Raw genomic sequence first — 27887 nt, 5'->3', positions numbered from 1 at the left:
TTTCTGTTTTAGAATCACTACTTTATTTTTTCATCTTTAAATAAGAAGACAGTCTACAAAAGGATATTTAGGGAGGAAAGAACAACAAACAGAAGAAATACTTAAATGGACTCGAAAACTCGGCTCCCTCCCAAATTCCTTTGTAACAAAACATTCTACACAAGTCAGACAACTATAGTACACTCGCCACCAATGATGGCACTGGATGGATACACGAGGCGGATAAAATCAAAGAATCACCAAATTTGCCACAGACGAAGACATCTCAAGTACTCTTTCTCCAAAGGATATAGTTAGTGGTTGTTGAAGATGAGGCAGCTCCGATCAACAAATTTCACTGTCTTCCTTAGGGAGAGTGCAGCCATGAAGATATGAATGAAAGAATTGTCCATTACCAAATTATTAACCAATCTGCTGCAATTTCTTTTCGCTGTCTTCATCTTAATTCTAAAACCCCACTTCAGATATCACTGTCCAGTCCACTCTCTTAACAGAGTTAATGGGAACAAGAAGCTACCTCCCTCTGGAAGGTCTTCTGCGAAACATTAATTATGTACAACTCAGTCATCCAGCATTGCCAGCAACCTCAGCAGCCCGTTGCCTCATCATCTCCATCACTGCTGCCCTTCGCCGGGAATCAGACTGCTGTTGCAACCTCCTCACATGTTCTTTCAAATCTCTGAATTAATGTCAACATATATAATATTTATGACAGGTCTAACAAGTAAAGCCACCAGAAACAAGGAGAGGAAAAGAAAAAGGAGAGGGACTGTGGCACTTCAAAGTTTGTAAATAGGAGGACATTCATATACAAACCTGCAACGTGGTACGTGGCACTCAGATTCCTTGCAAGCTCGAGCATGAAGTTGAAGAAGATACCACATTTTCTTGCAGAGAGGACACCCTCCAGACGCACGTGTTTTGCATTGCATCCCATGTCGGAAAAGACCCTTCACCTTGCGACAATTTGGATATTGACAATGAGGAGAACGACACTGAGACGCATGAACCAGGAGGTCGAGCATTTTCCTAAGCTGCGACATCAAATAATCAAATCATGCCAGGCCTCAAGTAGAAAACATACAACTCTTTTGAATCATTCTATCAATACCTTAAATAGCAAGGAGTGATGGAAGTTGTAGGGTAAATGGACCTACAGATTGAGGCTACTGACAAAACACTGAAGAGAACCTTTTATTGGGGGGATTGTGGTCTAAACACTAAAAAGAACCTTTCTTTTTATAGGTAAGTGAACGAGATTTGAACTAGTCTTTTTATTGGAGAAATGTGGTCTTTTGATAAATAAACGAACTTTATAAAAAAGTATCAAGACGATGCAAAGAATACATGGAAAATAGCAACCCAGAATGGACTGCAAAAGCACACGATCTAAGCAAATCCTCCACAAAATGTATAAAAGTCAACACATCAGGATCAACTGGACTGGTAACCCAATTATGCAATATCATAAGAAGCCTACTTTCTAACCAAAGAAAGGAATGGCACATGTTCTAAAATACATGCCTATTACGCTCCAACCAAACCAATCACAACAAACAATGGGAAGCAAATAACAAAGCCTTCTGCCGCCTCTTACCTGCCCCCCTCCCCCCAACAACTGAGCAATACTTCCAACACCTATCCTGGTTGCACCCAAACCAACCCAAAAAGAGCAACCACCCTACAGCAAAGCCATGACACCACCGGGCACTGCAAAAGCAAATGATCAACCGTTTCCGCATCTCTACAACACAAACAACACCAATTGACCAACACATGCCTCCGCCGGATCAAATTATCAATAGTAAGGATACAGCGCAAAGCAGCTATCCAAACAAAAAAGGCTACCTTGGAAAGAGAACCCGTTGCCCAAATACCTTTCCAAGGAAACACACCACCAACACCCCCGGCAAGCACCCCATAAAAAGAGGACACTGTGAAAACACCTTTAAAACTCTGGACAACCCAGACCATAGAATCCATCCCATCCCTTCTGCAACCCATACAAAAAACCTAGTAGATCCACCAATTGGTCTAGCTCCCAATCCAGTACAGCACGACGAAGACGAACATTCCAAACAACTGATTGCCCTTGCTTCCCCCTAACCGAAGCAACCAACTCCTCCCCATCAGCGGCAATAGCATAAATCGAAGCGAACATGGCCGCCACAGTCAAGCCATCACAACACCGATCTTGCCAAAAGCGAACTTGATCAGCAACCCCCACTCTAAACCGAACCCTCTCCCAAAAAACCTCCCTCCCCAACCAAATCCCCTACCACAAAACATCCCAGATAAGCAGAACCTTTTATAATAATCAACCACACAGAATGATATCCACATCAAGAGCTAATATCCGCTCACAACAGTTAGAAAATATATTTAAGGCTCAAATATATAAACTTGCATCAAGATGTGGACAAAGGAATATGCTCCAAGATAGCCTTAAGGCTCAAGTCAACTAAAGGTCATGCCCCCCCACGTGACATCAGTGTATTCCTCAAAACTCTGTTTTGTTTTATGCATAACACATGTCACATGTCTACTAAAAAATAGATGTGGTGCTCATCACAGCACATGAGAGGATCTGATCCCAATTTATGAATAATTGACAGCTAAATAAGTTTTTGAGCAGCCCTATGACCTTTCCTCATCAAAAAGCTTTATACAACATTAAAAGGCCTTAAGATACAAATAATATACTTATAAAAAATGTATACAACCTTATAATGGTTTGTAAAATGCACTGAGTTGTAACCCAAAAACTGAATTTTGAAAGTTGCAAGACAAACTAATTTTCCAATCACCATCCCTTCCTTGCTCCTACAAGAAAGGCTTTTAGGCTTTCCTCATAAAGGAAAAAGGACATGACATTTTCAATTGTCACTTCTTTATGACATCAACTGGAACTACAATGTCTCCCAGCGTAGTACTATATTTTCTATTTCTCATCGGACTTCTTCTATGAATTTCCCACAAAAAAATTAAAAAATTAAAAAAAAATGGAGAAGAAGAAGAAGAAGAAAAAAGAAATAAAGAACGACCGAACCACAAAAAACAGAAAGTGCCAACAAGACAAAAAGAAATTCAATAACTAAGGGGAAGTAAAAATTTATAAAGAAATTCAGAAGGAAAAAAAAAAAAAACCTGTAAAACTCGTAGTTCCCTAGCTTCTGTGTTCTGTGCATCACGCTCAGCTATGGATGGATGATTAGTCAACTTATGAGGATGATCAATTCCTCCATCCTTTTGATAACAATCATTGCATACATCATAATCAGGGCAGATCTCACAGCGCCAACCTTGGCCGGCTTCAATGTCAAGATGACATACATTGCACGTTATCACAAATGCAGGAGCAGTTGGATTGTGAAGATGGTAAAGGACCATCATAGAGGAATGTTTAGCTCGGCGGAGCGTATCATACTGGTAATGATTTCCTTGACAAAGACTCAAAAATGCCTGTCTTGTATCAAAGAATTCGCTCTCAAGAATCTCATCTTTATCCTTGGTATCTTCAGATACATCATTGATTTCAACCTGCAAGGTTTAATCATCTCACTTCTAAATCGGGATAGTCACAAAGTAACCATGCATCAATAATTAAATAGAGCTCACTGTACGATGACAAACAAGTAAACTCACAGATATCAAACCTTACCGGATAAAGTACATGTTTGTCCCTCTGATTGATAGGATGTCTGTCTCTCTCTTCAAGCTTTTGTTCAGCTTCATAACACCTGTAGGCGTATAAGCCCAAACATCAAATGCAAATTGTAACCAGTCATAGCAAAAAATCGAGATTAAAGAATACATTACGTTACAAGAACCATTAACTGATGATCCAGATGAAACCCCAAAAAATTCAACAATTACAAATTTTCTATCAAATAGGCACCACTACATCAAGGATGCAGAACAAACAGTCCATGGACCGTATGAAGCCATAACCATAGATGAATACATTTGAATTTTCACATTTAAGGAATTAAGACATTTTAAAGAATTGATTTCTTTAACTGGAATCACTTCAAAAGGAGAAAGAAGTAGATGGGGAAATTGAAGGCCTTGAATCATGTCCACAACAGGAGTGCAATGTCTTACCCTGCCAGTTCTCCTGCTAAATTCTTATTATTATTATCATTACTATAACTGTTTATTGTTATTATTAGTATTATAATGCCAAAAAAGTTTAAAATGCACAAAATTGTAGAAGAATCCAAGTTAAGGAAAAGGAATGTGAGGTTGACAATAGAACTAAGTTCTGTACAAACAAATTTAAAGAAGAACTAGAAATCAGGAAGACTAATTGATTTTCAGTGCAACAGAAGCGACAATAATAAACTGCCTTCTCCACTTATGCTCTCTCAATCTTCATCTGTCTCAGTTTTTGCAGATCCATTAGGTTTGCTTGTGGAAACTTAAGACACTAGTTGAGGCCTCATAATCAAATACTTACATTAAAGACAACACAAAGGCACAAAGTCATATCTGTGTCCATTGCATTTTACCTCATTTGAGATAATGCAGTAGTTCATAAGCCTAGTTGGCTAATGAAAATATTTCTTTTCGTTTTTCCTTTTCTATAGAATTATTTTGTAATCATACAGGGTAGTTTTGCATATCTAGAGGGAAAAGAAAAACAATACAAATTTCACTGAATTATATTATTTATTTTGTAATTTTCTTGGCAGTCGTATTGGTTTAGCAATTTGTAAGCCATGTTTGTTCATGTTTATATTGCTTTTCTTTCAGTTACAGAGTATTTATAATTATTATTGGTTTATCAACAAATAATTTTGTTCAAATGGACATTTCTATATCCATACACACGAGATTTTGGAATCTCAACCGATCTATGACATCAGTGTTCCAAGGCCTTGCCTTAAATTCAGTTTCTCTTCCCTTTCCTTATTTCCATTTTTGATAGAGACATGGCTCCCAATGGCAACACAATAGCTATTAGAGAAATATGTGAATGAACCCATAATTAAAAAACTTACCACATAAAACTTGCGTGTACATGTACATATGTTTAGCAGGTCAAAAAATGTACAGTATTACAAACAATAATACAGCTCCGGTTCCAAAACTCTTACTTGTCACAAAGGTGAAAATTCTTGCACTGGTTGCAAACCCAACGATTTCCAGATACCATTAAAATACAGCAATGGGTGCATGCATGCTGCAAGTGAACCATGATAAAATCTTCCTTCATTGGGCAAATTGTTTCACCAAGCTGGACAAAATGGATAGCTTTTAAGAACAAGGGTAGCCAAACAAATAAATATTCAATTTCAAATTACCAAAACATATATACCACAGTACTCAACTCCCTAAATCCCCGATTATTTGGAGTCGGCTACAAGGATCTAATTTCTCCAGTTGGCTCAATTCAAAGCCATTAAAAGAAAAATAGTATAAAAAGGTTGTACTCAATGCACATACTCCCACGCCACAACGCTAGGGCAGATAGCACTTATGCTATTGTGACAGGTCACAACCTTTAAACTAAATATAAATAATATCAAAAACTACAATATTTTTTTTTATGTATAACAGCAGCAGAAGATTTGTAATGTGAGTTTGCCACCAACGCAGTACGCAGGAAATGAAAAGAAAAATAGACAAATGACAACAATAACAACAATACAACAAAGTTAGAAATTGAACACAGATTAAGGAAAACTAAAGGAACATGTATTCACATTCATAGGCAAGGTTTCAAAAAGCTGTTGCAGTCACCATAATGGTAGCGGGAGTGCGGGTGCGGGTGCGGGGTGTAAAGGCCGTGTAGCATAACGGTTGCAGTAACCGGAACCGTGAATTATTTTATTTTTCACACAATTTGAAAAAAACTTGCCCGATACGCATATTTTTTTTTCCAGGATCACATTTATTGAGGTTTAAAATTTATTTTAATCAATTTTTGTTAATTTTTAAGAATGACCCAATATATTTCATATTTTTAAATCACTATAAAAGAAGTTTTTTACATTTTATTTCAATAGTTAATAATTTTATACGTCATTAGTCCATATTGTTCCTATAATTTTATTTATTTTTTAAGAATAATTGATTTTAAATGTCTACAAAATTATTTTTGACCAATACCTGAACTAGCTACATAAAAAATGTTTACAATTATTAAATGAAATGATTATAAAAATAAAAATTGAGACATGAACAAAAATTATTTTTGAGCAACCAAATATTGCAGAACGTGTATAATGTATATTTTGTAAGCTTTTTTATTTTTGAAAGAAAACTGTTCAGAATATTGTAAATGTTTGTAACGGTGTGTAACTGGGGCATTATGACCGTTACGGTACCGCTATGACCGTTACATGACACCGAAACCGCCGTTACACGTGTGAATTTCTGTCAAACTACAAAAGCGGATGTAACGGGTAGTGCCTACTGCAGCAACCATTACGTAACAGCCACAACTGTTACGTAACACCAGTTTTTGAAACCTTGTTCATAGGAAAATAACTAAATTGAGATATTGGATATTTGTATTACTTTGTGCATTAGTAACAAATCCTTTGATGCGTTGCCAGTAAGATCAGATTGACCAGATGCTTTCAGAGCCCTTTTTGTTATGATCTTTTTGGTTGTTCCTTTCTTATGTAGTTTTCTGCCATCTTCTTCCTGACGAAGCTGGTAGATAATATCTTCTGCAGCACCTGGCCAGTAGTCTCCATCAAAATAAGGTAACCGAGCTGCAGTCACCTTAGCCTTGCATTCCTCAGTGGATACAAAGAAATGGTGGTATAAATTTGTGAGCTCGACCACAATATTTTCCTTTGCAGCCTTTCTTAACATTGATAAGTACCTGAATTTTAAATTTAAAAAAAAAAAAAATTATCCATGTAAATCTGAGGCAGATAAAATCTTGCTTCATGATATGAACAACAGTAAAATGATCACACATCTAAACGCTATTTGCCTCACCACTCTCTGAGTTTATCAGATTTTGGTGTTTTCTGAATTTCTGGATGGCAATACAAAATATAGTCTTCACCCTTCAACGGAGGGCAAGCCCATATATAGCAACTTGTGAAACCACGTTTTTTGCAATATTCAAGGTATCCAATCTGAAAAGAAAATCAGACATACAATCGAGAAGGTTAATAAACAATGAGGCTAATGATGACAATAAAAGAAGCACCAGCACATCAACAAAATATATGAATAAGCAAACAAAAACAAAAAATAAAATAGCAAGTATGTAAACTTGCCAGAATTTCATGGTAAACGAATGTACGGAGTGCCTCTCCAGTCACTGCTTTAATCTCAGGCCTGAAATACTTAACAGAGTCCAGATATGAGAGATAAACGCGACGATGATTTGGCTGTTGGCACTCTGATCCGAATTCTTGAACATACATGCCAAACAGGCACACCTCCACGCCTTCAATTTTCTGAAATAACAATATGACCTGGAAGGGGGGAAAAATTATTATTTATTTCATAATTTAGCAACACCACAGATGACAGTCACCAGTGAAACACAAAATGCTCTTGAAAAAAGGACGCCAGTATTCCATGTCTTTCTACTTCAAGAGAACGTTAAAGACTAAAAAACATTAGTGTATATCCAGCATACCTTGGATTTATATGGGAATTCTGTTGGATAATTATCTTCTTGAAAAATCTCAAGAAATCGCTGCTTAACTTCCAACTTCTTGTCAACCGATGACACGACTCTAACTACAAGTGCTTCTGCCCCTGGAGTCTGACAATACCAATGGTAAAATAGATTAGAAAAATTGGAATGGGCAGGCAGTCTGAATGCACACTATGCACATCAAACAAAAAGCTCAAGTTGTTAGAATTGCACCCAAATGTGTTGTGCCACAACCAAGGTTCTGAAAAGCGGTTGCGGTCGCCGTAACGGTGGCGGTGACGCGGTTGCGGTTGCGGGGTGTAAAGGCCGTAGTGTAACGGTTGCGGTTACCGGAATCGTGAATTTTTTTATTTTTTGCACAATTTGAAAAAAACTTACCGATACGCATATTTTTTTTCCATGATCATATTTATTGGGTTAAAAATAAATATTGATCAATTTTTATAAATTTTTAAGTATGATCTAATATATTTCATATTTTTAAATCACTATAAATTGAGTTTTTTACATTTTATTTTAATAATTAATGACTTTATATTTTACAAAAAATCAATCACTAACTATTATATATAAGATAAATAATGACAAAAGTAAAAGAATAAATAAGAGCCTAAATATATATATATACATATTTTAACCCAACCAAATAGATGATAACCACACTTATTATTATTATTATTATTTTCAAACAATATATAGATAGACACACACAAACAAAATAGTTTAGTGATAGCAGCTGAATAGAATAGCATACATCTTATAGTTTCAACAAATCAATAATATGTTCTTCATCTTCCCTCTTCTCTCTCTCTCTCTATCTCTTGCTCCTCTATTTTCTCTCTTTATCTTCCCTCTTCTCTCTATCTCTTTTCTCCCATTTTCAGCTTTTTTTTGTGTTTTTTCTAAAGAAACAGTTTGGAACCGTTACGTAACGGTGCGTAACAGGCCGTTACGGCTGTTACGGCACCGTTACGACCGCTACAGCAGCCGCTACGGCCGACGCACCTGTGAATCTCAATCACACTGCAAAAGCGGCCGTAACGGGTGGCGGTAACCGCCAAAACCGTTACGTAACGGCGTTACGTAACGGTTGCGGCTGCTTTTTAAAACCTTGGCCACAACTCAAATCAACGAACAGATATAAGCCACACACAAAAAAAAAAAGAAGAGACAATAGTATGCAATATCACCAAGACTAGTCTTTTACAGTACACGGAATTTCAGAGAGAAAAGACTAGCGAGGTGAGGAATAAACCAACGTGGCTATTGCCAAATGTTAATTTGAAGCATCACCTACACTAGTCTTCTAAAAGAGGCCGATAAAAATTTGTCCATCAGCTAATCATATCACACACATGTGCATGTGTGCATATGTGCATATGTGCGTACACAGATAAAGAAAGTTCAACCAGAATAATTAATGCAGGGTTTAATAACTGATTAAATAGAATGAGACCCAATATTTCCAAAAGGAAATAGAACTGCCAAGCTTCAGAGGTTATTTATTCCCAAAAAGTAAGGTGAAACAGTTGATCCAATTTTTGAATTAAAATTATAAACTGTGCAAGTTTTTTGAAGTGTCCTTCACTAAACCTAATTGAGTTTCTTGAGCGTCTTATGAAGTTGAAATAATGGAATTTAAAACACAAAACATCAATTGTCACCCCACATAACATCATATGGAGAGTCAAAGGAATCACCTCATCATAACTCTTCCCCTGAAGTCTTGCCCTCTCTTGTTTTTCCTGCTTTAACCGCCTAAACAATCGTTGCTCTATGTGGTCACTGAGGATCGTTCTAGGCAAATCTTTCGCTCCAAGAACAGCACTCTGTGGTAAGGGCATACGCTCCCCTCTTTCAATTTCGGCTATATAGCAGTTTGGACAAGTATATTCAGCTTGCCCACCATCATTCCTTCGACCATTAAACAATGCACAGATTTGATGTTGCCAAGCCTCACACTTGTCACATTGAACCCACTGTATAAAATAAAGTAAAGATTAGATACATTAAAGCCCTTATAAGGAGCATTAAATATGGTAAACAAAGAAAGGATGTAACATACCCATTCTTCAGTCTCCTCGTCGTTTTTCTTCTTCTCCAGCCTTGCCTTCGGGATAGCAGTTCCATCAACTAGGATAGTATCTCCACGGGCCTCATTATAGCATGGAATGCAGAAGTAATGCCGCGTATCACCAGCTCCTATGGTATAATACATTGCATTTCTTTTAATGCGAGCACCACATGGCGAACAATATAAAGGTGGTGGCTCAAAAGTGAGCTTCTCAACTGCACACAACTGACATGAGTTCTCACTCATTGAATGCTCCATAGCTTGATTTTTTTCTGCCTTTGCTTTACTCTGTCAAAAGCAAAAAGTAGGAATAAAATCTCATCATCAAAAAAGAACACGACCAACTTCGCAGAAATGAAAAAGACAGAAACATACAATCAAAAAGAAGAAAAGACAACACTTATTCAAATTCATGCACAAAGTAACTTCTTTTTCTTTTTCTTTTTTTGATAAATAAACAGATGCATAAAGTAACTTTGGCATATGGGTTGAGCCAAATCTTGAAAATTTTCATTAACCATATGCAGGAAGTCCTGCCACATAACCTACCAACTTTAACTTAATAGATTGCAGAATAAATATTTATTAGATTGCTTACCAATACACGCAAACACATGGTTGTATGTATATGTAGACTCCTGCAGGTCCCATTATGGTGACTTTTTGTAACCACTTCCATTAACTTATGTCAGATGTTAAATTTATAAACTCTGATATTAATATTGAAGAGGTGAAATTTTGTTTGCTTATAAACTTACAGAGACTTGGTTTCTATCTCTTTACTCCTTTTAGACAAAATTTAATATATCCACTCAAAGATAATTAAACCAGATCTTAAATTTATAAACCAATGTTGTAGTGCTGATCTAATTAATAGCATCACATGTCACAAACTATGTGTGGTATCTAGATGCATTTAATTATACCTTCACAAAGCTAAATTAACTTGCAAATATATAGGAGTGTAATATGCTCAATTCGTCACTAAATTGCTATATGAATCTTTATTTGCTTGTACAGTTTGTGAGCTTCTAAATACATACATATGCGCAGACGTGTATATGTTTGTCTGTATACATGCATGCAAGAGTCAAAATTTTGTCTCGATGTATTGTTTCAATTAGCTTGGAAATAAAAACATTTTGGAAACATAAAAGAAACAACAAAAAGAAAAAAGAAAGGGGAAACATATGGAAATGTTTGGAAATAAAAATTAAACTCTATATAAATATTCACTCGTCAAGCTGACAACAGACAACAACGAAGTAAATTACACAGTGAATGTAGTTCTATGAAACACTCAAGCTCGCTTTGTAGACTACACTTGCTGCTTCCGAATGCTGGGTATATGCATTTGTTTTTTGGTTCTATTCCAAAGTCAACACCTCAATTGTCAAGCGTCAGTTGGCACTCGATACATTACCAAAAGCTTGTAGCTGCTCAGCCAAAGTTTTTAAAGGCGAATGCGTACCTCGAGGCGTTTTACCCTTCATGAGGCGAGGCGTAAGCATTTCAAATTTCAAATTTTAATATTTAGTAAATAAATTAAATATTTTAAAATACTAAAAAAAATAAAAACAATTAAATATAAAGGTGTAAATACTTTTCTCCTTAAGGTTTTGAGCATTCTACTACATAAAAGGAAGTTTTCCTTTACTGAAAGGGAAATTGATATGTCTTGACTTTAGTGATTGAGCTTCTCACTTCCCATTAACTGTGTTTTTTTTTATTGATCATTTACTTAATTTTTCCTATAGAATATAGTTGCAAAAAGGGTTTCTTTTTTTCTTTTTTTATGTTTAAACAATCTAATAGACTAAGTTTAACAAAAGCTCAAGGCAACATCTGCATGTGCGTGCGTACTCCTCACATGCTTATGCGCAAAAAGCGTACAAAGCGCACTTAAGGCGCATGTCTCAAACTGTGATACGCAAGCCATTCGGGAACAATGCCTAAAAATCAAAGCCTTGATGCATTTTACCTCAGCCTCGAGGCAAGTATCGAGGCAAGTCTCAAGAAAGCCTTTTAAAACCGTGTGCTCAGCTATATTATGATGAAGGTGAGGGGGTATTTCTTGAATGAAAGAGTATTCATATTATGCAGAGCTTCCCCTTTCAGCCAGTAACCTATGTTGAAAGAAAAGAATCTATGCTTGCGATAAGAAACTCAATCGACGGAGAGCAGGAAAGAGAAAAGGAATGAATTGTTTGATAGTTGCCTTGCTCACGTAAAAAAGAATGAGGGTGCGTGCAAATATGGCTTATACAAGCTAACTAATTGAACACATTGGAGGTCTACATATATCTTTACATAAGGGCACAAATAAACAATTTGAAAATAAATTCAACACGAACTAGGAATCATTAAATTAATGTCAAGCAAATCAATCTTATTAAGAATAAGTGTATACGAGTCTCTTTGCAATAAAGTTCCAACCTTAAAAAATTGACAAAAATATTTAAATATATATTTATTTGGGAAGTTGGGTTGGCTTTTTGGCTATTTTAGCCCCGGCTAAAAAGTTCGTTTGGGTTGACTTTTTTGGCTTTTTTGGCTTTTGTGAGAGAAAAAGTCCAATGATTATGACTTGGATGTGACATTTTGTCTTATTGGCTTTTTAACCTATTTTGTCTTTTTGTGGCTAATTTAGCCAAAAAGCCAAATTAACCAACATCCCAAACCAAAGTCCAAAGCACGATGCGAGAGGACCTTTGGGAAAACGGAGTTATACATTTTATTTTTTTATATTTTTTAAACAAGATGAAGAATAAAGTTTAACAAGTTAGGTAAAGAAAGGAGGTTCATAAGAAATGCTAAGAAAGTATGAATGTTAATATATATATGTATGTATATAAAAGGTAACTATAATAAAAAGAAAGAAAATAAGTGGCTTGACCATATTCACTTTCAATTCATCTCTCTATCTCCCCTCCTTTCCTTTTTACTTTCTTAGTTTATTTAATAAAAATTAAGATTTTTTTGTTCTCAAATATTTTCTTAACAAAAAAAAAGGTTAAATAGAAAAAACTCTTACTAGATAATAGGTGTCAAAACAACTCACTATTGTAGAATGCTTTGTAGTGTTTTTTTTTTTAATCCAACACAAAAAAAGAGAGTACTGGGGAATGTGCCATGAGGGGGCACAACCCACAACTAGAGAAAAAAAAAAGAAAACAATAAAAAAGAGAACAATAATGAGAAAACCATAAACCCTTAACCCAAAACCTCTTCCTGAGCACAATCAATAAAAATGGATCCCCATCGCACTCACCCCTAAACAAAACAAAATTTGGTTCCTTTTGTGTGTGCAATTTTTCCTACTAAAAGCATTGATAATCTGAGGCACATATGCTAGTTTTGTTCCAACTTTTCTAATACTCGCTACTAACAATTGCAGAACATTGCTTTATTTTGGATCCTGCTTAATAATGATACGAGGGCAACAAGATATACTACTACAAAAAAAATGTCAGTGAAAATGTGATGGTTCGGATTGTAACTTATTAAAATGAAGTTGTTTGTAACATCTAAAGTAAACCCACTCTCCTGGAAGGCAAGCAATACTTGTTATTTCTATCAAATATCTAATAAGTGACATTCATGCAAATTGCACACTCCATGCACCCAAGGGTAGAATGTATGCCAGTCAGCCTTCACTCATCCAGAAAAAAGTAACAAAATGAATGATCTTAAAGAAATATAACAAAGCAGATCCATAAACTGACCTGGCCAACCCACTGCCTCAGACCTGTAATATGTGCCCTGACTTGCTCAGGAGTGAACAGCTCGGTCAATGATACTCCCTTTACTTTTGACTTCCCAGACTTGGTTCCAGATGAAGCATTATCAGCAGGCAGTGTCACATTTTCCTGTTTAGATTGGTCCATCTCTTTGTCACTCATAATGCTTTCTTGTTGAGCAGAACCAGCAGGATCATCTAATATAATAGGGTCACCAACAGGCTTTTGGTTATAGGTGTCATCCATATTGTCCTTCATATCATTAATATTAGGACTTCCTTGCCAAGTACTTAAAGGAATTTCCATCTTCACTTCTGTAACTTCAGATTTCATTGGCATACTAGTGTTACCATGTTGATATTCCAGACATTGTGCGTCATGGATTACACGAGATTCAACACTGGTAGGAACTGAAACGGCAGAACTTTCACTTTCAGGAACAAGAGACTGTGATGGATGCTCAGTCTTTACGCGTTTCAGCCGTAAACCTTCTGAAGTTTCAACTGGTGGATTTGTATTTGAAGTAAATCTAGCTACAGAGTCTCCACTATCATATGGTTTACATGATCCATTGATTGAACATGGCAAGCCAGAATTAGAATCTGTACAAGCACGTGCTTTCAGTTGTGTTTCTATATAACTCTTGACAGGAATACAAACAGGGCATCCCAGGTCCCTACAATGCTTGTGATGATTAAGTAATATCTTTGTATGGTGGCAACGAGGAAAAGAACATTGCGACACATTGCAGCAGTCCATATGCTTCCAAAGTTTCTGAGCAGTTATGCAGTTAACTTCCTGGCATTTCCCTTCTGGGGCCATACATCGACGGGCATGCCGCAAAAACAACAACCACCTTTGTTGATTCTTGAACTGCCGTTCACGGTTTGGATTACCAGATCTACACGTAGCGCCACCTGAATTTTCCAGCTTTGCTGTTCTTGTAACAACAGTTTGACTAATAGATCCTTCTGAAGATAAATTATTGCGCTGAGCTTCATCTTGCACAGTTATTCTCTGATGGAATTCCTCTTGAATATTCTGCTCATGCAAAAAGTTCGCTGGTACTTGAGACCTGTCCTGCGACTTGGGATGCCATTGACCTGGCAGTAGTCTATCTGATTGTACTCCAACAGGAAGACAGCTAAATTCATTTTGAGAGTCAACCAATTGGTGAGGATGCAACAATTGTTGCATCTGTTGTGAAGTTTGCGTAAGTGACGAGCATATATCCTGCGAGACAGATGGAAGAGAAAGCAACTGAGAGCCTCCAGAATGATCGTCAGCAGAAGCTTGCTGGAGTTGGTTCTGCAGCTCGGAAAACTGGAACTGTTCTGAAACTTGTGAGTTCAGAGATTCATTGTGGTACTCCATTCCAGGGTCAGGCTTTAGTTGATTCCCTAGATCAGAAGTCAGCTGAGAATGGCCAAAAGAATCGTTCTTTAACAATATCTGGTGCTGCTGAATTTTCTGCTTCTGTTGGCGTTGATGTTGAACAAATTGTTGTTGTAACTGATGAGGCTGCTGCTGAAACTGTTGCTGATGATGAGACTGTAAGAGACTCTCTCGCAGTGAGTTTGAGGCTTGGAAATTCATTTTTTCAGATTGATCAATTGATTCAGACTTTATATGTGTAGCCTGCTGGGTGGTATGCAAATTCGGCTGATTAGTCATCAAAGGAGAGTTGGTTCTGGACATAGACTGCAAGTTTGCTGGATTCAAATTTTGATTATTCATTGCTGAACCAGAAGAGGTTACAGGACCATAGAAGTTTCCAGACCCAGAAGAATTGGGAGTGTTCATCCCATAACCATCACCTGCCAAATATATTATGAGCAGTAAGAATGCAGTTCTATTCAAAAACTACAACTTAAAGGTCATGTCTTCCACAAGTTTCTGGAGGCTGGAAGGTGACATGTCATACATTACAAGATGTACCATACTGAAAATAAAAGAGTACCCTGCAACTTTGGTCGCTGATGTTGATCATAGTGTTGTTGAAGAGGTTGGGGTGAATTGCCATATGTTGTTGCCGTCAGATAGCCCTCAGAAGTTACAGGACCATTGATCATCTGCAAATTGCTCCGCATCATACCCAAACTACCATTTAAAGCCCCATTTGAAAATCCGTAAGATTTCGGCTGCAAACCAGACCTAATTCCGCCACCTATATGGCTACCAAGGTTGTGTAGTATCCGGCTGGTTTGACTCCCGACATGCTGCTTTTGTGGCAGTGTCTGTGATGCAATTGTAGATTCAACAGTTGAAAAAGCACCAGTATTATTGGAAGACTCCAAATTCATGTAAGATTGATTATTGTTGCTATTAAATCCAGGAGTAGGGATCATTTGGCTTGTCATTCTTTGTACACCAATTGAGGATGCCATGTTGTTTCCACTGGAACTCATGGAATAATTGGCAGGTGACTGTTGGTATCCATTAGACATAGCCCCTGCAAAAGTAGGTTCTATTACATTGCGTGTTCGAAGAGAAATTATAAATACTGACTTGGAGGAAATCAAAGTTCAAGTACCATCAGATGAATTGAAAGAACCACCATGTATCCCAACAGAAGACCCATTAGCAGTAGGCAGTAAGCTTCCAGTATTGACAGCCACAGATGGCATGCTATTACCACCACCGGTAGCAATCATGGAAGTATCTACAGCCGATGCAACAATCATGCTAGAATTCCCACTATGAGGCATACCTGGGGTTGGTATCATCGTACCAATAGGAGAGGGAGCATTAACAAGGTGCGGATATTGTTGGTTGTGAGTACTCATTGGTAAACGCTTAATCAAAACATGTAAACGATTCTCCAAAGTCTCCAGGTTCACATACTCCTCCTAGCGATACAAGAATGCCCATATTATAAATAAAACACACAAGGGTCGACATAATAATATAGCAAACTAATTGGTAGTTAATTATTTTTTTATTTTTTTTAAGTTGTTCAATAATGCAAAAGATCCTTTTGGCATTAACACAAAAAAGAAGAAGGGAACAGTCATTCTATGCTATTACTCAATTGAAAACAAGGGAATAATTTGCATAAAGATGAAAACATAGGACAACTATAAAAAACCTTAGTGGCAGCATTTCTGAATAGACCCTCGTCTAGGCGTCTTACAATATCCAGAACCCGCTTTGGTGGTATATCATGAGTTTGCTGCTGCCGCTGCATAAGAAAATCATAGCTGGAGGAAAGGAGATACAAAGTTTGATCAGTATTCAATGCTATATGAAAAATCTTATAGACATGCACCACACAAACAATATGGAGTCATCCATCTTAAATACATAATTAAATATCAGAAACAGGAATAATAAATAAATAAATAGACGCAGGAACAGAAATAATAACTTGGCAGGAGTGTCTACTTAAGCAGGGCCCATTGTTGGGTGCAATTGTAAAAGCTTGGACTACCAAACATGAGAATGCAGGTTCAAGTCTAGCAGTAATTAGTTTGTGCAACCACCCAGTGCACTCCTCCCAGCATCTTTTCTGAGGGGAAAATACGGGAGGGAAGGGTTGTCTATTGAGGACCCATTAGGCTCAAATTCCATGCAGAAATTATGTGATATAGAAGATAGAAAAAGACGAACCGCAATGTTACAAAACTAGTAAAGTTTTCTTGCAAATCATTCAATGCTGTAACAAGCAATTTTTAACCACGTAACTTGCCTTCCCAAAAATAAAATCTACAGTGCATAACTTCATATACTAGCAAACATGTATTTCTAACATGTGATTCCTCATAAATTAACATTGTTGAGCACCATTTATTTATTTAGTTTTTTGATAAATAAGCAAATATTATTGAGAAAGCATTAAGATGACAAATACAAAAAGCCCCCCCCCCCCCCCCCACCCCAGTTTGGGGAGAACAAAAACAAGTGCTAACCACTCACCTCATCTAAAAAGTCTAAAAAAACAAATAAATCTGGATCTACCTTCCCCTCCAACCAACTACGCATAACTACAAGAAGACGATTTTGTAACCAAGAAACACCATGAAAAACCTCTAAAAAGGTGCGTCTATTCCATTCCAACCAAACATGCCACATCAAACAAAACGGTACCCGTATCCACGCCCGCCGACGTCGACGCCCAAGCCGTACGCCTCGTGAACCCAACCAACCCCAAAAGTGAGCAAACGAAACCCTACAAATATGAAGCCACCGAACAATGAAGAAACAAATGGTCCATAGACTCCGCATCACCACAACACATACAACACCGATTCACTAAAACATGCCCCCAACGCACCAAATTATCCAACGTAAGATTCCGACCTAAGGCTGCCATCCACATGAAAAAAGCAGCCTTAGACGGAACCCCCAGTACCAAGGTTTTAAAAGCAGCCGCAATCGTTAAGTAACGCTGTTACGTAACGGTTGTGGTGGTTACCGCCACCCGTTACGGCCGCTTTTGCAATGTGATTAAGATTCACAGGTGTGTCGGCCGTCGCGGGTGCCATATCGGTCATAACAGTGCCGTAGCGGTCGTAACGGTGCCGTAATAGCCGGTTACGTACCGTTACGTAACGGTTCCGAACTACTTCTTTCGAAAAAACACAAAAAAAAAAAAACTGAAAATGGGAAAAGAGGAATAGAGAGAAGAGGGAATATAAAGAGAGAAGATGGAGGAGCAAGAGATAGAGAGAGAGAAAAGGGAAGATGAAGAACATGTTATTGATTTGTTGAAACTGTAAAACCTATGCTATTCTATTCAGCTACTATCACTCAACCATTTTGTTTGTGTGTGCCTATCTATATATTGTTTGAAAATAATAATAATAATAGGAAGAAGAAGAAGAAGAAGAAGTGTGGTCATTATCTATTTGGCTTGGTTAAAATATGTATGTATATATATATTTAAACTCTTATTTATTTTCTTACTTTTGTCATTGTTTATCTTATATATAATAGTTAGTGATTGATTTTTTGTATAATATAAAGTCATTAATTATTAAAATAAAATGTAAAAACTTAGTTTATAGTAATTTAAAAATATGAAATATATTAGATCATACTTAAAAATTTATAAAAATTTATCAATATTTATTTTAAACCCAATAAATATGATCATGGAAAAAAAATATGCCTATCGGTAAGTTTTTTTCAAATTGTGCCAAAAATAAAAAAATTCGCGGTTCTGGGTACCGCAACCGTTGCACTACGGCCTTTACACTCCGCAACCACAACCGCAACCGCGCCACCGCCATCGTTACGGCGACCGCAACCGCTTTTCAGAACCTTGCCCGGTACCCAAACACTTTTTCATGTAAAGATCCTACCACAGTCCCCCACCAAACCCCAATATAATGATGCTACTGTAAATTAACATTGTTGAGCACATTTGACATAACTTAAATGATGAAATCTCCATAAAGAGGTCTCGTGTGGACCATTTTACGGTGGAGATTGCTAAACTGAAACACAAGTTGGGGCAAATTACATTCAGGCCTTTGGTTAGGGTGTAATGTTCTTTTACACCATAGTGTTTATTGGTCATCACTCTTTAAAAACAAGATACATGCAGCTAGCAATTAATTTGAATATCACACAAATAATACTCCATCTTTCTGAGAACAAGCTTTCATCCTTAGACTTTGCATTCAATGGTTAAACAACACAAGTCAAATAGCAACCCACATGCCACACCATGCTAAAGCTAAATGATAGTATAACTTGGTTGACCCACAGGGTGATGACATACACAACATATGAAAGAAGCATCTCTTTTTTCCCCTCTAGAAAAGAAAAGGAGTAATGAGTGTCTGTTTTTTTCTTATTTATTAATTTTCATTTAGAAAAAATTATTGAGCAACATAGCAATCAGTTGGTATTGAATAACACGTAAAGACTGATAGTGTCATGTCATGCGAATGTGGTCATATTAAAGTTGCCTAAGTTGATACCTGATTTCTTGCTAGACTTTTCTAATGTAACCTAATTTCATATAAAAAAAATGCTGCCATTTTTTGACCCATTGCATCTCCCCTTCAACAAAAGCATGCTCACCCCAACAAACCCATAATGAACATAGCAAATAACTAAGAAATTTCTTACATTTTCTCTTGCATAAATCTGCGAGCTTGCGATACCTCAGGCTCCATATTCAGTGTATTACGCTGACCAGCTAAATTTTGTATATGGTTAGAGAGAGAACTTCCATTCTGGGGAGGTAATCCAGGCAACTGAGTGCCTGCTTGATTAGGTACCTGTCCTGAGATTTGTCCTGACATATGTGCCTGCACATTCATCTTTATTCTGTAGGCTCCTAAATACCAAGAACAGCAGAACTCAAAATTTTACACTTCCACAATCTACATGAAAATCCCATGTCACATCACCTGCAAAGATGAATCTTCATCTATTCAATGCTGTTATGAGTAATGAACTAATACATATATCATATAAACAATGATCACATGCTCCGTACCAAAAGAATGTAAGAAATTCCAGTCAACTATGAAATTATTTTCCAAACTCAAGCAATACAAGTCATGAAGAAAAGGCATTGTCTTATGGGTTAAAAATTAAGGCAAATACAAATTACAAAATTGTAATATGACTAAACAAAGATATATTAATGGGAACACAACAATTCTTTGGTAAATAAGTGGGAGCACAAAATAACAAACATAATGTACAACGGCGTAAAATCTGGAAAAAATAAATAAATAAACCAAGAATAATGTGAATTATCACAGTACAACAAATGAAGATCTTTGATCCGATGTCTCTAAACCTAAATAACATTCCTGAAGCTGCTATTATCCTCCACCTGCAACGATGGCACTCAATGCTTTCAAATGTACTTCCACCAATGAACTTATTATAGCATTAACATTTTTATTTGCAAATCATGTTGCTTAACCACATAGCATGCAAAATATATATTTTTCATATTTTATTGCCTCGGGACTGTTGCTTGCTTTTTAAGATTATACCAAAATCTACCGCACAAGTATTTATTCAATCTAAAAATAACTTGTTGGTCTGGTTTGAATGGCATAATTAGAACTAACGACTTGCTTGTATCCTCCAGATCTTAGTCCAAGGGAAACCATTTCTATAAAGTGTTGAAACAAACAGAGCAATTAAAATTTTCCATACAAGTAAAGGGATTTCGAACATTAAATGCTAACATACGAAAATCACCACAACAAGAAGAATATATCGGGCAAGTTTTCCCAAAAAAGTTGTACAAATATGATAAAACCATGGAAGCAAATCAATGCCAGTCCAAAAGATGAAAGTGGTCAGGTTTTGGCAAGTTTACAAAAAAGATTAAAGAGAAAGGGATTAATAATTTCAATGATGAAAAGTAAATAATCTACACTTGGAAAGTCATGTCCACATATGATTGAAAACATGGTATTATTCATGTCAGTACCATGCTTTATGGCCCAGGTACCTTTTGAATTTCCTAATCAGCAGAATCTCTCAAGATCCCAACAAGTTTACTAATGTTTGCCTCGACTGATCATTTTCTATTCCAATTTGGATCCAAGTTTGAGTTAAGTTAACACAAACTGGGAAGTTAAAACGTCACCTACAATAACATTTAGGCACTGTATTTTTACAATATACAATAAAGGGGTCAATGGAACCCGCACTTTCTTGCAACAACTGAATGAACATACTTCAAAGAAAACTAGGTTTGTTTTCTTTTTCTTTTCCCTTACATCAGCTAAATGCAGCCTTGACAATAACAACCATTGGAGCATTAGTGGTGATAGTTGCACCACAGCCCCAGAGATGGCTAATGTGGTGATAGTTGCATTAACAAGGGAAACTGATGCAATAAGAGTTCATGTGAGTTAGTGAGATTGTTATGTTTAGTGTGTTTAGTTTGCCTTTGGCCTGTAATTGGTGGTTAGGGCCTTCAGTAGTCAGTTTATGAGATTTTGACATTGTATTTGTGAGCTCGAGAGCTCTTGTATCTCCAATTGAGATTTTTCTCTCTAATGGAATCCCTTCCCAAATTTGGTCCATCATTTTGGTATCAAAGCAAAGTTTAGGTCATTTTTGCCTAATTTGTTGCTTCAACAATTTCATGATTCAAGAATCTATCTAACTCAAATTCGAGTTGATTGAGAGAGATACTCGTATTTGCTTTGAAGAGAATAAAAATTGCCCATGACAGTTTAGCTGTAACACGCAACTAGATTTCTATCGACCTACTTCGATTCAAGTCGAATATGTTTATAGTGGAAATATGATGCCTTGCAAAGCCTACTCAACACAATTTATCAATGTACAAGTTGGATCTTAGCCAAATCTTCTCAGATTGTGCAAATTGTTCAACCTAGAGGTTCGGTTTAGACTTGTGATCTCACCATAGAGGCTTGATCTCACTTGTGATTTCAAATCAAACTTGAAGACATGCATCGACTTTGGTGCCTTAGGTCTCCCATATAATCAATCGCAGATTTGACCTAAAATTGTATAAACTAGGTTCCACTTTCACAACTTGACTCTGGAATCACGATTCAAACTCTCAATCTAGACTCTCTTGTTATCAAAGCCAGCTAAAACGACTATGAAACCCTAGGTTGACTCTGATTTCAGTTTGCGTTGCGATTTCAAAGGACTACTATGGAACCCTATCAAAGATTGTGAACTGCACTGATTTGATTGTCATCAAAGTAATCGAGTTGAGATCTCCCTTCATTACTTTTATTCGCGATTTGTCCAGGAGTCAACTTTGTTTTTCTTTGGAACATCAATTTTGATTTGGAGCATTTGCCTTTATTTGACTAAGTAAATGAGTTTACAGTTCTTTGACTCAATGAGTGAGTTACAATTTTTTGGTTTAATCAAGACTTGAAGCAATACAGTGCACTCTTGTTTATTGTAGAGTTAATTTGATGACCCAACGAAGTAGAGATCAACAAGGAGGGAGAGGAAAAGCTTTTTCCCTGCATTTGGGTAAAGATGTGGACATGAATCATCAATTGGAAGAACCAATGATAAACCAAGATGAAAGGAATGAGGTGGAAGAGTTGAGTAAACAAGTTTCTTCTTTGATCGGAAGAGTGCAATGGTTATAACTTCTCACCGAATGTAGTGATGAATCCAAGGATCGTCAAATTGCATTTGATAATCCACTTGATGGTCCGCATTGGGGTAGAACATATTCCAATGAATTTGAGTCTACACGGGATTATGAAGTCAAGGATTTTGGATTTCTCAAATTTCATGGGAGCTACATTCTAGATGTGTTTCAAGAATGGTTAAACACAATTCAGAGTCTCCCTTTTTAATAAAATTTTTCTTTGTTGCTGATTAAAAAAAAACCACACACACACACAATCGAGAGTCATTTGGAGTATCATGATGTGCCGTAAGGAAAGAAGGTGATATTGGTCTCTCCACGCCCTAAAAGTAGTACCTCCAATTGGGGGAAACAACTACAAGTTTGTAAACAAAGAAAAGGCAAATACAAGATTAAAGAGTGAAAGAAAATGAGAAAAAAGATTAATGAGCAACTTTTGCCATCCAATCACGTGCAACCTTCATTGGTTGAGAAGCAATAAAGAAAGAGTGTTTCAAGTTTCGGACATCAATACGAAAGCATCATTGATTTTGGACAACCATTCTATGACTATGTCCAAGTCTGTTATTCAACTAGTGTTGGAATGAAGGAGACTTTTGACAATGAACATCATCATAAGGTACTCTTTAGTGAAGAGGTTGTAGAACCAAGATATGATGATGAGGACGCATCCATCTTTAGTGAAGAAGATATGGAAGAAGATTATGATCAAACACAAGGTTGGTATCAAGATGTTCCTATCTTTGACAAAGAGGTAGAGCAAGATTACGATCAAGATGTTTTCCCCTTTGATGTGTCAACAAGTGAGGAGTTGGATTATGAAAAAGCTAATGCTTGTGCATATGAAGAGAAAGGTGATGCTTGTGAATAAGAGGGAGTTCCAATCTTTGACCATTATGATGATGAGAACGACCTTCTTGTAGAGAGTGAAGGTGCGCTATTGAAGATCAAGCAAGTTTTGTTGCTTACCAATTGCTTCCCATGTAAGAAGATGTGGCGGAAAGCCAACTTTCCACTTCAATGGAAGCTGAGGAGGTGAGTCATATACTTGGTCTAAAGGGGTTAGACGCAAGGCTTCGAGAAGTAGTTGCGGTCGCCGTAACAGTTGTGGTGGCGCAGTTGCGGTTGTAGGGTGTGAAGATCATAACATAACGATTGCGGTAACCGGAACCGTAAATTTTTTAGTTTTTCGCACAATTTTAAAAAAACTTACCGATACGCATTTTTTTTTTCTTTCTAGAATCACATTTATTAGGGTTGAAAATAGATTTTGATCAACTTTTGTTAATTTTTAAATATGATCCAATATATTTCACATTATTAAGTCACTATAAAAGAAGTTTTTACATTTTATTTCAATAGTTAATGATTTTAAAAATAATTGATTTTAAATATCCACAAAATTATTTTTGACCAATACCAGAAATAACTGAATAAAAAATATTTACAATTATTAAATGAAATGATTATAAAATAAAAATTGTACCATAAATAAAAATTATTTTTGAGCTAATGATTTTTTTTTAAAGACATTTTTTTAAACAACACTTTACAGCTAACTAAATAAAATTATTTACAATTAAGTATTAAATGAAATGATTATAAAAATAAAAATTGTGCCATAAGCAAAAATTATTTTTGACCTACTATTTTTTTTTTTTAAGACATTTTTTAGACAACACATCATAGTAACAAAATAAAAAATATTTATAATTAAATATTAAATGAAATAATTATAAAAATAAATACAACTATTATTTATATATTTTTTATTTTACATGCTAATGTGATGAAATAAAAATAAAAAAATAAATTATAAATAAAAAAAATCATACAAGGTTTTTTCTTTTAGCTTAGATCACTTGAGTATTTGTTATTTTTTATAAGCTTTTTTTTCTTTTTTCCTTTTTTTTTTTTGGAAAAGAAGCTATTCAGAATATTATAACAATGTGTAATGGGCTGTTACGGCCGTTACACATGTGAATTTTCATCACATCACAAAAGCGGGTGTAACCAGAGTTTTAAAAGGCTTTCCTGAGACTCGCCTTGATGCTCGCCTCGCCTCGAGACTAAGGTAAAACGCATCAAGGCTTTGATTCTTAGGCATTACTCCCCAAAGGCTTGCGCATCACAGTTTGAGACATGCGCCTTAAGTGCGCTTTGTACGTTTTTTGCGCATAAGCATGTGAGGAGTACGCACATGCAGAGGTTGCCTTGGACTTTTGTTAAACTTAGTCTATTAGATTGTTTAAACATAAAAAATAAAAAATAAAAATAAAAATAAAAGAAACCTTTTTTGCAACTATATTCTACAGGGAAAATTAAGTAAATGATCAATCCAAAAAAAAAAAAGCACAGTTAATGGTCAAGTGAGAAGCTCAATCACTAAAGTCAAGAAAATCAATCACTTTTAGTGAAGGAAAGCTTCTTTTTATGTAGTAGAATATTCAAAACCTTAGGGGGAGAAGTATTTACACCTTTATAATTAATTGTTTTTATTTTTTTTACTATTTTAAAATATTTAATTTATTCACTAAATATTAAAATTTGAAATTTGAAATGCTTACGCCTCAACGCCTTGAGGCTTACGCCTCGCCTCATGAAGGGTAAAATGCCTCGAGCTACGCATTCGCCTTTAAACACTTTGGGTGTAACGGGTAACGCCTACCACCACAACCATTACATAACAGCCGCAATCGTTATGTAACAATGCTTTTTGAAACCTTGCTCTCAAACAGTACCTCTTGTGTTTCTTCCGAAGCAAGTTGTTCAACTTTGTGTTGATGTGGACTTCAAGCCAACTTTGTTTCCTATGCCAATGTGCAGGGGAAACACTCATGTGACAACTTGAGTTAAATGGCTATGTGGAGCCAACTCAAACTTCTAGGAAGAATGTGCCTTGGTGTGTGTTGGAAGCAAGTACGAAAAGCTATTTTGATGACATCTTGCTTCACAAGACACATGCTGCATGGATGGCCTATTCACACCTCAACATGGCTTCAATAGATGTGCATAAATGAAAACTCACTTTTAAGGAAGAGTATTTGTCAAGATGCTTTTAATTAAGGACTTGCAACCACTTAGTCTTATTCACATTTGCTTGTCCATTGTACTTCCCATTTGTCATTGTTGAGTTTTTTTTTTTTTTTTTGGTTTAATATCCCCAACTTGAGAACAAGTTATTTACTTTAGAGGGAGAGTTTGATGTAAAAATAGGTATTGTGAGTTAGTGTGGTTGTCATGTTTAGTGTGTTTAGTTGGCCTTTAGGGGCTTTAGTAGTTAGTTTATGATATTTTGACATTGTATTTTGTGAGCTTGAGAGCTTTTGATCTCTAATTGTAAATTTTCCCTCTCTAATGAAACCTCTTCCTAAAGTTGGTCAATCACAAACAATTGATCTAGGCATGAGCAAATAAAAATCTCACTCACTTAATAAGTGATAACTTACAGTTCCTAAATATATATTTCATAACTTCACTAAAACGAAACATAGATTGGATATATTTGGTAGCCCTACTAACAAAATAAAACTTTCATTTTTTTTTTTCCAGGAAATACATTGTTAGGCTTCCTTTGGGAGTTTTCGTTAAGCCAACATTTTAGCTGAACTTAAAGCCAAGTTGATTTTAAATAAAGTCATGTTTTTGGCACACATGGTTTTTTTGTTGGGAATGTGGGTTTTTTGGTTGGGAAGCGAAATTTTGTAGTGGTTTTTCTTAAATGTTTTTTTGCTAGGAAACTTGGGCTTTTTGGCAGGAACTTGGGGTTGGAAAAGGATCTTTTTAGTTTTCTGTGCTAAAAAAGTAAAAAAAGTTGCCGTCAAGTGGAATGCCAAATGAAGCCTTAAGAGCTGTTTGGGAACACCCTAAAATAGCCAAAAAGTCACTACAAAAAAGTCAACTCTTCTCTCTGCTTTTCTACACGTCTTTTTGTAAAAAGTCAAAAAGTCAACTAAAATAGCTACTTCCCAAAACAACTCTTCTAACCAGTCCAACTAATGGTGCTATGATAGATAAGGTCACAGACTCATTATGGCAATCTCAGGGTAGATAATAAGAATTACTGGTAACAATTGAGTAGAAATTAGTTCTGGCCATCTCATCTGGGTCTCAATAGTGCAATATTACTGGTAAGAATTGAGTAGAAATTTGTTGTGGCCCTGATATTGTGTTATATTCACATTAGTTAATTATGAACCACAAAGCTAGTAAAGATATGGTATAGGACTCAATTAACCTGTCAAATTTCTTAAGAATTACCATCTAAGTTCACTCTAAACAATTTCATTGACACGCAAAAATTGCAGTTACATACTCTCAAGTATGAACACTGTAACAAGATCGTGTGATGAGAAAGATTTCATGAAACTTCTAAAACGGCACCAAACATAGATGTGAAGAGAAGAATTGAAACAGGGCAAATGATGGTTCGATCAAGCATGAAGATGCCTAATGTTCTAAACCACAAAAAACAAGGCAAAAGAATAGACTGTATGGGTGCAATCTTCCAGAGCACTGATTCAAAAATTGGCAGGGCAAGAATGGGACTACCTGATGTGCAAAACAAAAAGCTATGCTACACAGCACAGCACAGCACATATTATTTATTTATTTACTTCTATTAGTGGGTTGGGTTGAGTTTGGGTAAACTGATTTATGCTTGGGCAATACTGCCTGAGGGGCTAGGGGCTAGTGCAACTATATAATCAGGTCCTCTGTCCAAATCTGTAGGGTTGACAAATATGAGATAAATGACAGGGGCAGTCACGGTTGATAGCAATTAAACGTGAAAACCGAAACTTGATGCAAAACTGACAATTTTCAACATACACAATTGAAAAGCCCCAAATTGCTTCGCAGGCAGATGAATAAGTCGATTAGCGATGAACAAATAGAACCGATTAGGGTAGTGGGAAATTGAAGTCAAAACCCTAAGAAACCTTCAGGAAACAGCGATTGATGAATCAAAAAAACTAAACAAGTCGCACAAAAAAAAAAAAAGAAAGGCAAACCCTACTTGGAAGAGACGAACCTGATTCAGCAGCAAGCACGAGAAGGATAGGACGACTAAAGATAAAGAGAGTGCAATTGAGGAAGGGACGTAGCTCCAAAGCAGCGATCGGAGCTTTTCATTTGCCGGAAAAAAACTTGGAGATGGCAGTATCGTATAATCGTATTGCCGATAAATCGAATTGATTGAATTGGTGATAGCAAGTAAGGGGCAAAGACGAGCAAAGGTCGGTCACCGCCCAACGCCACGCGCGAATTCACTCGCACGCACGCACGCACGCCCTCGCACAGAGTTACACTCACACGACAATAATAATCTTAATAATAATAATATTGCAAGACGAAGGGAGAAAGCAG

The 27887-nt window shown here is 36.3% G+C and overlaps 1 protein-coding gene across 2 annotated transcripts; it reads right to left on the bottom strand.

Annotated features, from left to right (window-relative positions):
• Positions 1–27887, bottom strand: LOC114320306 (histone acetyltransferase HAC1). 2 transcript variants are annotated; one of them, XM_028267459.2, is made up of 17 exons: positions 27553–27887; positions 19526–19809; positions 16536–16647; positions 15981–16296; positions 15408–15899; positions 13433–15264; positions 9699–9995; positions 9334–9612; positions 7613–7741; positions 7245–7445; positions 6958–7100; positions 6526–6838; positions 5100–5239; positions 3662–3740; positions 3148–3540; positions 817–1034; positions 1–679 (listed from the first exon to the last, which is right to left on the bottom strand). In XM_028267459.2, exons 2-17 carry the CDS (start codon positions 19717–19719, stop codon positions 565–567), a joined length of 5253 nt encoding a protein of 1750 aa, XP_028123260.1. In that variant the 5' UTR covers positions 19720–19809; positions 27553–27887; the 3' UTR covers positions 1–564. The 2 variants fall into 2 exon arrangements, with proteins under 2 accessions (XP_028123260.1, XP_028123262.1); XM_028267461.2 differs by having other exon boundaries at positions 16158–16296; positions 27553–27831.

This window comes from Camellia sinensis, chromosome 15, assembly GCF_055761805.1.
Source record: "Camellia sinensis isolate YWXY chromosome 15, ASM5576180v1, whole genome shotgun sequence".
Taxonomy (NCBI): Eukaryota; Viridiplantae; Streptophyta; class Magnoliopsida; order Ericales; family Theaceae; genus Camellia; species Camellia sinensis.
This window is presented reverse-complemented; position numbering and strand designations above follow the sequence as displayed.